At 40.2% G+C, this 12,320-nt stretch overlaps 1 protein-coding gene across 1 annotated transcript in view; it reads right to left on the bottom strand.

Moving 5' to 3' along the window:
• Nucleotides 1–1,656: 1,656 nt before the first annotated feature.
• The window catches only part of LOC137355386 (wings apart-like protein homolog), a 189,264-nt gene continuing 178,600 nt past the window's right edge, over nt 1,657–12,320 (bottom strand). The window contains exon 19 of the mRNA XM_068020380.1: nt 1,657–11,110. Within this exon, the coding sequence (XP_067876481.1) occupies nt 11,045–11,110 (66 nt within the window). The 3' untranslated portion in view covers nt 1,657–11,044. The remainder of the gene's footprint in view (nt 11,111–12,320) is intronic.

The raw sequence follows: 12,320 nt of genomic DNA, 5'->3' as shown, positions 1-12,320 counted from the left end.
AATTGCAGAGCCGCTGGCAATGATCTTTTCATCTTCTCTGCTGACGGGGGTGGTACCAGGTGATTGGAGGGTGGCAAATGTTGTGCCCCTGTTCAAGAAAGGGAATAGGAACAACCCTGGGAATTACAGGCCAGTTAGTCTTACTTCGGTGGTAGGCAAGTTGATGGAAAAGGTGCTGAGGGATAGGATTTCTGAGCATCTGGAAAGACACTGCTTGATTCGGGACAGTCAGCACGGTTTTGTGAGGGGTAGGTCTTGCCTCACAAGCCTGATTGAATTCTTTGAGCAGGTGACCAAGCAAGTGGATGAGGGTAAACCAGTGGATGTGGTGTACATGGATTTTAGTAAGGCATTTGATAAGGTCCCCCATGGTAGACTTATGGAGAAAGTCAGGAGGCATGGGATAGTGGGGAATGTGGCCAGTTGGATTAAGAATTGGCTAACTGATAGAAGGCAGAGAGTGGTCTTAGATGGTAAATACTCAGCCTGGAGCCCAGTTACCAGTGGCGTGCCGCAGGGATCAGTTCTGGGTCCTCTCCTGTTTGTGATTTTTATTAACGACTTGGATGAGGAAGTCGAAGGGTGGGTCAGTAAATTTGCAGATGATACAAAGGTTGGTGGAGTTGTGGATACCGAGGAGGGCTATTGTCGTCTGCAAAGGGACTTGGATAGGTTGCAGTGCTGGGCTGAAAAGTGGCAGATGGAGTTTAACCCTGAAAAGTGTGAGGTCGTCCATTTTGGAAGGACAAACACGAATGCAAAATACTGGGTTAACGGTAGGGTTCTTGGGCATGTGGAGGAGCAGAGAGACCTTGGGGTCTATGTGCATAGATCGTTGAAAGTTGCAACTCAAGTGGATAGGGCTGTGAAGAAGGCATATGGGGTGTTAGCGTTCATTAGCAGAGGGATTGAATTTAAGAGCCGTGAGGTGATGATGCAGCTGTACAGGACCTTGGTAAGGCCTCATTTGGAGTACTGTGTGCAGTTCTGGTCGCCTCATTTTAGGAAGGATGTGGAAGCCTTGGAGAGGGTGCAGACGAGATTTACCAGGATGTTGCCTGGAATGGAGAATAAGTCTTACGAGGAAAGGCTGAACATTCTAGGCCTCTTCTCATTAGAACGGAGAAGGATGAGGGGTGACATGATAGAGGTTTATAAGATGATCAGGGGAATAGATAGGGTAGACAGTCAGAAACTTTTTCCCCGGGTGGAGCAAAGCGTTACAAGGGGTCATAAATTTAAGGTGAAGGGTGGGAGATATAAGGGGGATGTCAGGGGAAGGTTCTTTACCCAGAGAGTGGTCGGGGCATGGAATGCCTTGCCTGGGGAAGTTGTTGAGTCAGAAACTTTAGGGACTTTCAAACGGCTTTTAGATAGGTATATGGATAAAGGAGAATGATGGGGTATAGATTAAATTGTCCTTGACAGAGGACAAAGGATCGGCACAACGTCGTGGGCCGAAGGGCCTGTTCTGTGCTGTATTTTTCTATGTTCTATGTTCTAAATGGGAGCTGTTGAGAATTGGAGCACTCATTCAACTTGGGTCACCATACCTGGGCTCAAAATGGAATAAAGGTTGCATCCTTTAGTTTATTCATGCCTTATTAAAAGTGAATGTGTACACACACACAAAAAAAAACAAGCTATAGCATCAACTGTACTGAAAGTAGCAATTTTTATTTGAGTTAAAATTATTTACAGGTAACCAAAGACATACTTCATGAAACTGGTACAAACTATTTCCTGCCATTTGGCTTTTACTCTGAAAGATTGCAACTGAGAAATACTGTATAAAATAAAAATAGGATCGGATTCTGAAAAGTATTTCTACCATTCTAAATTTCCAATTGCCAATATTTACAGAACTATTTACAAGAAAAAAAGTCATTTTTAAAATTTATTTCAAACCCATTCTGATTAGGCCCTCATGTACCCTTTGCAGTCATGTGATTACTACAACTGAATGGAATGAAATCAATCTAAGTGTAGACACTGGGGTTTTACTCATTTGGAAATTCCAAGAGTAAATGACAGAGTGCACAGAGCATACTGTTATTGAAACCTGGAAGAAGTGGCTGCAGTTTCATGTGGAACTGCAGCAGAAGTAACCGCCACCCCAAAATACTTCAGCAACAGCTCTCATTCACAAAATTATAATCAAACTGGGATTTTTATCATATTGAAACATGTTAACACAACAGAGGGCAGCTGAATCCTGATAAATGCACGTTTAGAAACCTGCGAAATTTATTAGAAATTTGCTGCTTAAATACGTAGGATATACTGGAAGTCTACACAACTAGAGGAAAATCCTCCAGTTACAGGATAGCCATTTCTCCCATTCCAACTTCCGTCAATCAGGAGGCTTGGATTACAGGATTGGAATTGTGCAGGGCCAAAATCAACATGGCCTTGCTGAGAAATAAGCTCTTTGGAATTCTTCCTTTTAAAACAGGAAGGTTTTACAACATTTCTTTGCTGAGTGCCAACTGGTTGAGAAGAAAACTCAATTATGTTCAATATCTGATTGCTGGAGAATTTAAACATCTGCTAGATTTCAGATTTGATTTTTATGAACCTTTTCTCCTTCCCTGAACTTCTGGAGTTGGAGCACATGTACCATCACTACATAACAGGTTCCCAAACCCCCATCACCTTAAACCAAGAAATGCCGTGCAAAGTTCAGGGTTTCGAGACTGCATGCATATCAACACAGTAGCAAATGGTTTCAAAATGGAATTCATGCAAACAAAATGAATAAAGTTTCTGTTCTAGCAACAATTAAATCCACACAAAGAACATTCTAATGTTAAGCAATAAAACCAAGCAATGAGAAAAATCTTAGGTGGATCAGTAAGTCTACATGATAGCATGTGGCATTATGTAATTCTATCCTTAAATTTGGGATGCATTTATCTGGAGACAACTGTCCAAGTCCCCAAGCCTGGCAGCTGTGAGGAACCTACAAAGTGGGGCTATTACATGAACTTTTAAGTTTTATGAATTTGTTTCATCGGCAGATATTTGTATTAAAAGTACATCTGATGCCATTTAATGGACTTGTGGTTAATGGAGACATTCATTTATTCGACACATTTTCTTAGTTACAACTCATTGCAAATGCACTTTAATTCATACAGGAGTTTTGCATAAACAGGAATATTCTGATAAATGGGCTTTTTGATTCCAATCCAGATTTCCAAATTAACTGGCTTAATCTTCATTGTTCAATTGAATTCTCAGATTTGCTGATTGGTAAGAATTCAAATTGAGAAATTGTTTTCCACAGCTGTTGTATACATGATCAATGAACAAAAGTAAAGCCTGAGTTTACAAGTAGACAGGCCAGACCTTTTGTTAAAAAAATAGAAATTTCAAATGGTTCTGGATCAATGAGAAACACATGCATGACAACTACAGTATATAACGTTTGTGCATCATTTTCAAGGACCTCAATTTACTGCATTAATTTTGGTCGTAAAAACTCAGTTATTTTGCAGGCAAACTCAAAATAGTGATTGCCTTGGAAATATAACCCTTAATAAAGCTTTAACAAATGATAACTGAGGAAAATGGGTGATCAGGATGATTCCATTCATTGGAGGCTGAATATTCGTGATCGGGGTATAAATCGTTTTTGAATAACATGTTTCTCATCTGCTTTGATACATTTCAGTTGAAACACATCTGTTCAAAGATCAGCTGTTGACAAAAATCACTTCAATTCCTCGCCCTATACCCAGATAGGTAGAAGTCTGGTAGAAGTGAGCAACGAGTGGAACTATGAGAAGCCAGTGCCTGCTGCAGCCAGCTGTTGTGGTAATGGTTACCCATTGGCCCCATGACAGGTGACACCAGCTAAAGATGTCACTTACCAGAGTCTACCAACATCTTGCAGTTCAAAACCAAATTTTCAGTTGGGTTTTACCAACTGATACCAAAGTTTTCATTGAAGATTTCAGCTTGTCCTCCCCTCTTTCTGGAATAATTTGAAAACCCAAACTTTCCACTTTGGTTTATTTTATATTCAATATATTCTAATTTACATAAATACTCCAAAGCCCATCTATTAAGGCATTTATGTCCATAAATCCCCACCAATACAGTAATTACAAAGCCCCAAACCTTCTATAAATAAATGCACAACAGTGAAAGAGCCAATCTCCCACAGAGTTCAGCTTTTTAAAAAAAGTCAAAAACTGAGCAGATATGGATGCAACTGTAAAAATCAGACTAAATGCAAAGGTGAAAAGGATAGAGCTGACTGAGCTACTGAACTTTTCTGATTTCAAGCTGTTGGCATAAAGATGAGGTTCTCCCACTCCAACACAAGATCAAAAGAAGGGCATGTGAGGGTGAGAAGGAAAAAACCTCAGGATAGTCTGAATTGGTCAGTTATGAAGCATCATTAGTCTGTGGGGATAATCCCAAGCCAAAGAATGAGCTGCACAAATACCATTTCTGATCAAGCTATCTACAAAAAAGTGGGGGAGCAAGAAAAAAATAAGGTAAAAAAACAAAGCCAAATACATGAAATCGTTGTTAAAATTCAGTCAGCAACATTCTCCAATTCCTAGATGCAGCAAAAGTCGTCACCAAATTAAACATTTCCTCCTGAGAAGATAATATGGAAACTCCTGGAGCCAGCACCCAGCCCATATCATATATTTCATTCTCAAACTCAATGCACAGTTCCAGAAGCATTTCCAAAAATAAAATCACGTTTCCCTGAAACATCACCAGAATAACTATGCAGTTGGGTAAGAAATGGTGGAAATATCCAGCTACAGATTCCCGAAATCTCAATTTGTAACATGTGGAGTGGATTTTGATCAACATCAATACCTACTTTAATTGAAGTGAATTCAAACTATGACTGACCACCTAGCAGCATAGCAGTAGAACTAAAAACTTTAACACAACTCTGAACAGTAACCTTTGATTTGAACTTGTGCCATTTTCAGCCTGATTGCAGCATTAAAGGCAATGCTGCATTTTAAGGTTGGCCTTACCCGATTCTACCCACCCCCAAGGTGTGAAGCACTGTTGATCCGTCCACAGTAAAAGAAGCTTTTGCCTAGGATCCATGTGAGCAAGTCAGGCTCAAATGCTGAGCATTCATAATCTGGGCTCTAATAATGTGATTTGATACAAATTGGGAGACACACAAATCTTATGGGAATGGCTGCAAAGCAGATATATTGTCAGTTACACCCATTATACTAGTTAAGTTGCTGAAACTGGCCAGACACAGTTACACATGACCAGCAAGATCCCTCTCCTTCCCAGATATCAACTAACTGCTTTTTTAAAAAGCAGAGAGGATTGCGGCTTTAAATACAGACTCAAGCTAAATAAAATATTTATCAACGGTCCATCCCTCCCCCACCCCAACCCTCCATATCGCCAATTAATTTGAATTCCAGCATCAACTCAATGCTACAATGTGCAGGTTAGGAGCTGATTGGAACACATTAATGCTGCAAAATTGTGGCACACTTGGATATACTTAGATCATGTACATAGTTGCATCCAATCCCACAGATTAACATTTCATGGAGAAGGGGCAGGGTGGACATCTCATCAGTGAAGCAGAAATCTCTTTTACAGATTCTCACTGGACTATGAATTATCGAAATGTGGCTCCTCCATAGCAATGACTGAGTAGTTTAACCGTGGCCTCACACCAAACTCTCAGCCTTCATCGAAAACCAAGGCTGGCTATAGCAGATAGAAACACACTAAAGAACCAGTGTCGAATCTATGTAGACTGCAATCCAGAATTTACCTGAAATTGCATCTGATTAAAACTATTAAAAAGTACTTTGACAGATATAAAACATGGCTTTAAAATCACAGAGCCAGGACTCTGATATAAAAACAATTACAGTTATTAAGAGCATTTATAAATGTAAAACATTTGGAGGACAAGAGACCAATATTCAGCAAGAAATCAAGAACCATGGTGGGAACTGTGCTCAAACTGATCATAGCTTTTAACAGCTGATCGAAATGAAGTGTAAGTAAGGGTGTGAACCTCAAAGAACTGCAGCAACAGCCTTTAGAACAATGCAGCCCAATTTTCTTTTTAAATTCAAGGAAACATTCCATTTGAGCTACTAAACTGGGTGTGTCCATAATGTGGCCAATGGACTGTCTAAAATAAAACTAGAATCTACACTCACGCTGAATGCTGGAAGAAACATAGTAACTGAACATAAGAGAACCAAGCCAGAAACTGAGTAGCAGGATGTTTGATACCTTGATTCAACAGTGTTGGTCTGCAATAGGAAAATAAAAGTTTCCAGGCACTAATTGGGGGAAAAACAAAATCAGAAATTGCTTCAAATACTGTGAAAAAAGCTTCATTCGCTCACTAAATATGCTGTGGCTCCACTAACTGACTTATTTTGCACACAGATGTATTTCTATGTGTCCATGACAGTCAAGCTGGCACTATGCAACTTAAAACTGGATTAGTCAAGGTTAAATAACTGAACCTTCAATCATCTGTACAATTAAAACCATCCTTAGAAATGAGAAGTCCAGAAATATTACTTTTTCAAGAAACAGGCATGAACCGCAGTCAAAAAATGCAGCAAATAACTGAGCTGTTCATGGGAGCTATCACTGACTAGCAGGGATTAGATAGTACAATAAAATACTTACCCAGAAATAATGTAAGAGAATGTTAAATGCCTCTACCCTCTACAATGGAGAAGTTTCCATGTGTGCCTGTCCTAAAACAGCAAGGCCTGCAGGGAAGGCTGATTCAGCCAACCACTATCAAGTTGAGCAAGGATTGGCATCTTTGCTCCTCCAGGATAGAGATTTCCTGGCATGTAACATGCACCCAGCCTGGCATTTAGTTTGTTGAGAGATTAGACAGAAATAGAAATAGATCCCCTTAATGGGACAGTAAATTAACACAAAGTACACCCACTCAATTGTCTTCACAGTCCAGACTGTTGATGTCAAGCACTTAACAGAAGCTGGACACTTACCGCAGAAGGAGCGGGGACATTAGGTAGGGTTCCTGGACCATTCTTTATACATCTCCCAAACTTCATAATATTACCTTGACCGAGAATGGTGCTGGACACTAAAGATTCACTGAAAATAAAGGCAAGGAGCAAAACTGAATGGGGATGGAGAAAGGAATGTAATTTTATTGAAATATATATTGTCTGCATAGTTCTTAATGTCCTGAATAAAATAACTTCCCTGACCAGTAGCTGCACTGGAGTGAAGCTTCCTTATCAGCCTGAGCGACCAGTCTGAGATGCGATCAGAAAGTGAATTCTGGCTGAACAGCAGAGACAAGACCTGATTCACAAGATGAAGAGTCAAGTTATCGAGGGTTTGGGACTTGTGGACACGTTTTACCAAATAGTTCCAACAGGCCATTCTGATCATTTTGGATGGACATTTAAGTAGAGACTGGATTATGATAATCTATAATTTCTGCCACCCACATTCTCTGGTGTTCATCAAGATGTCAGTAGAGGGAATGGAACACTTCTACAGTTTCGGCATACTGCATCAAAACGGAGGACAGTCAGGCCAGCAACAGTACAGCAAATGCAGAATAAAACTTCATTCTACTTTGAATATTCTACCTCATTTTCAATTTCAAAATAGCATCCCCTACTGCAATGCGGCATTTCCACTTCTCACACCAACTTCCTTTATGGCCTCAAAGAGACAATACACGAAGTCAATTTATTGCTGAGCTGAGAGCAACTTTTCGCAACACACATGTATTGAGAAGACCCACCAATTGAAAATAAGATGTACACAGCACCCTGAAAGCCAGGAGACTCCAGTCTTGCATGTTGGTCCCATCAGACTAGGCTTGATTTGAAGTTTGGCTCCTGAGGTTAAAACATTGTGCCGTCTCCTGGTCCTCTTCACCTTTTATTTCACATTATATGCACTTATTTTAAACTTGTGATTTATTCAGCATCACTGGGAGAGAATGTGAATGTCTAGTGAAAAATATACCAGGTTCTCAGCAAGTTACAAAACAATTTGCCTTCCTTGCTCTTACTGTTTATTATTGATCATTAATCACCAGGTACTGCAAGGCTAGTTGAATCACAGATACACTTCCCTCTAACTAAAAGCAGCAATTAAAATTCCTATTTTTTTTTAAAAAAAGCAAAACAAAATTGACATGGGTAGGATGAAACTGGGCCAATTAGCATGAAGTTCAGGATACTTCATTAATGCTTATCCCAATTCTTCCAGTGATTGGTCTTCCACAATTAAATAAATTACTTGCAATCATCCACATAAAACACTAACATACAGCCCAGAACCAGAGCGTGCTCCTGCCTGACCAATCCATACCAGCCAGCTCCTTCCAATGATGTCAGGGCAAATTAGCATTTCCAGTAGGAAGACCCATCAGAATCAGAAGCACAAGCAACATTAGGATGGTGAGGCAAAGAACTGTCTCCTCCTGTGCTCTAATTCAATGATTTGTTCAAGGTGGTGAGGCTGCATCCTGTAAATCTCAGCAGAAAGTCTTATGATGAGAATACAGTCCAACAAATCTGCCATCCACTAACACATTTATTATGTCTTGGCTCCTTGCACCCTAACAGTGATTAAACACAGTTCCCACTGAAGTCTGTGATCCAATGGAGATCTCAGCTGGCATTTTTGTCATGGATGTGCAGATTGAGCAGGTGCAAACTGGGTCCAACCGGTGAAAGCTGAAGTACTGATGGCAATACCGAAAGCCCAAAATGCAATCCCAAACCAGAGAGTCAAAAGAAAAGATTTCCGTAGAGTTGCTTGCTGACTGGTGGTGTTTGGAGTCTGAAATGGTGATCTTCCACAGCATTACTTTCATTCAAAAACATGTACCAGGGAGTATTCATTTTTGCATTGTTTCCCCTTATAGCTACCATCTCCTTTAACAGTCCTAATTTTGACACCAACAAGAAATTATGGACTGGATTGAGGTTTTCCCACCAGTTACCATCTTGAAGGTTAACCAGACAGAACATCTTGTGCAGGTCAGGTGACTAGGGGAAGACTGTCAGCTTTTCTAGCACATTGATTATCTGATTATACGATGAGATGTCTGGCAGCTTAGGCTGTCCCAAATCAAGGATGGAAATGCTGCTGAGCACATGCCTATACAGGTGGAAGAACTCAACAGTAACATTTTTCACTGGTGAAAAGATAAAGAGAACATTTCTGCCTTCAGGACTTGTGGAAGTTTGGTTTTTAATCTTGTGGAAAGAAAGCCATGAACTTCAGAACTTTCAAACCATTTTAAATGTTCAACATAGCTTTTGGTGCATCTACCACAGGCAATGATTCAACTTTATTGCATACCCTGCAACACCTCTCCCTATTAGATCAGTTTGATATTGAAATTAAGGTGCATCTATGCTCTCAGCAGTCTCCTGGGTCCTGAAGTAGCTGCAAAACTTTCACAGAAATTGTGAACTTGTCATTAACACAGTTTAGGAAAGAAGAGAGAATTGAGTGACAGTGACGAAGGCACATGCTAACAAATATCCCCTCTGCTCTGCAGGACTGCTCTATGTCCTCAAACAATCAATGCAGGCAGTGAAAATTCCTCCAAAACCTAAGAATATTCATTAAGATCAGATTTTCACCCACCCTGCTTTCAAGTAAACTCACTTGGAAGAAATCCAGTTTTTCAGTAAAACTCAAAGCCAATATATTAAAAATCAAGAACCTCAGACTGTATTTCACATACCAGTGCTTTCTGTTCTCCAGTTCTAACTGGCCATTTCCTGTACTTCATACAACCGCAGACAGGAATTTCCTAGATTAAGGAAAAGATTTTAAGAAAATGGACATGGTTTCACACCAGTGCTCAAACTCTCAGGTGCTTCTGGATGGTTCTCAGTAATGTTTCATAGTCAGATTCAAACAGACCACAGCATCAACACATCCAGAGTGGAACCAAAGTCTAGACAACTGAGCATTGAGGGATACCATTTGGTATCACAGCAGCACTCTAGCAGTTATCCTGAAGCAGGCATCTTACTTGTACATTTTTCTGTGGACCCACTGAGTCTCCATCCCACAGATAATTCCAGGTAACTGAGTATCAAGTCAGACTGGGAGTTAGCCAAGGCTGATGTGCTTTCCCAGTTGAACTCTGACACGATTTTACTTTAGGATACAAAAACTTTTTAAAACCAAAAAAAACTCATCCAATAATTATGATACAGTATTCTTGACAAATCCAGATTGTTACTGATAACTCAACACAAGCCATTCATTTTAATACAAGCTGAACAGACCAGGGGAATTAAAACAAGTCTCATCAACATTTATAAAAATTATATACCTGTATTATGCAACTTTATATATAGACAAGTTAAAACGTAAACAGCTCAAATCTGTTCAGCTTGTCGTAAAGCAAATAACTATTCTGGAGGGTTGCATGACTCTTCTGGTGCCAGGTGAATCAGTTGTCAATGCACCACACTCCATGTTCATGACCAGTGATCACCATAGACAATGTCTGCATTCATGAGGTAACCATAACAAAAACAGGTGTGGCACAAGATTTATTCCATACCCACACAATAACCATAAGTCTGATCAATAAAACACTGTAGATATTGAGAGATGACACAAAGCCATTTAGTTTTAGTTCTATATTTTGATCTTGCAGGATGGAATCTCAAGACCATAATAATGGGGCTTATTGCAACTCTGCATGGGTATGGAATAATTATACAATTATCACATCTGTCCCAATAACTAAAAAAGCACACGCCATTCATCCTCAGATTTGCCTTTGCCTCGTTTCACTCAACCAGATTGACTCTGCTCAGTCGAGCACTGCCTGCTCTGGTCAGACAGTGCAATGGCCATGGTTTCCTTCGGAAGCAAGGTTGCTGACAAAGCAGAGTGTGGGGTTCCCTTGGTGCATTCCTCATTTGGGATGGGGGAAAAGGTCTTTTCCATATGAACTGGTTGACGAGGGAGGAGTTAACTCCAAGGGACAGAGCACAGCCTATCTGCAGCCGAAGCTCAATATCCTTTAGCAGTGATCCAAGTATTCAATCACTCGAGAGATGGACTTCTGTCCTGTCGTTCCCACAGCACACTGGAGGGAAGAGAGAAAATATGAGACATGATCAACTTGTTGACTAATAGGTAAGTATTTGTAATAGACTCCCCACCTTCACAATATAGCAGTTCTATCCTATTGTGTAACATTTAAGATTAAAAAAAATTATAATTTTGTAAAAGCATAATTTTAGCTGTGTATAACCACACATTTTCTGTATGCATCGAGAAATAAGTAAGTTGGGTGGGAGCTTGACAAACCTTTTCAAGGACCTGCTGGCAGAGTTGCCGCTCTTGGCCATCAGCTGAAAGGTTGCACTTGAGATGTATTTGTACACATCAGCAAAATATATTTATCCTTGGTGTTCTGCCGGTTGTCTACCAGAGTCATCCAACAACACGTGGACACATGTAGTCTCTCCCATTCAACTTCAATTAACTTTTCTTCCTGCACTATCTAAATACAGCTTCACAGAGATGCAGCTTCAGTTCTTGTCCTGGAGACACTGATCCAACAAAAGCTGCAAGGCCCAGCAGGCTAGAGTACTGTGGTAGGTTTATAGCTGAAGGCTGAAAGTGACTGAAATTCCTTCCATTTAATGATGTAATACACTGGGTGCACCGTCTACATTATTAAATGTCTCCAGTAATGGCTGCTGGAACTGAAGCATTTTTCTATTTAATATTCAGCCTTTGTTAGTAAGTATTAGTCTCAGCAACATTTTTCAATCTCTGAAAATCCCAGTTTTGGAAACTTATTTTCTTTGTTTTTGACTTCTTAGGGCAACTAGTTCTAACTCAGGAACAAGTAACATCTGACAAAAGATAAATAAAATCCACTCAGTGCTCACTGATGTGTTTCAGGCAATGTTCTGCAGCTTAAAAATTTTTTAAAATGAAACGCATAAAAAGTGAGAAGACGGAGAGGGCCAGAACAGCAAAGAGCGAGAGAGTGAAAGGGAGACCAACCCCCCTTCCAGCTCCCTGATCCAAGAGGCACCCCCACCTCACCAACCACTCCCCTCCCCACTCCAGGTGATTGCCCATCTCACCAAAACATCAACAAAATACTGTCCTGGCAGAAAGTGACACTCACATTATCTTCAGTTATAAGTGTCTGGCAGGGAGATTTTCCTGGGCAGGAAACAGACTGAAAAAGTTCAATGGATAGAAAAGCAATTGTTGATTAACAGAAAAATCATCCATGATCCTCCTGAGGTGCTGTTAAGAATATCTGTTGTGGGGCA

The sequence above is a fragment of the Heterodontus francisci genome, chromosome 42 (genome assembly GCF_036365525.1).
Source record: "Heterodontus francisci isolate sHetFra1 chromosome 42, sHetFra1.hap1, whole genome shotgun sequence".
NCBI lineage: Eukaryota > Metazoa > Chordata > Chondrichthyes > Heterodontiformes > Heterodontidae > Heterodontus > Heterodontus francisci.
The sequence above is the reverse complement of the archived record's forward strand: the minus strand, read 5'-3'. Positions and strand labels throughout refer to the sequence as shown.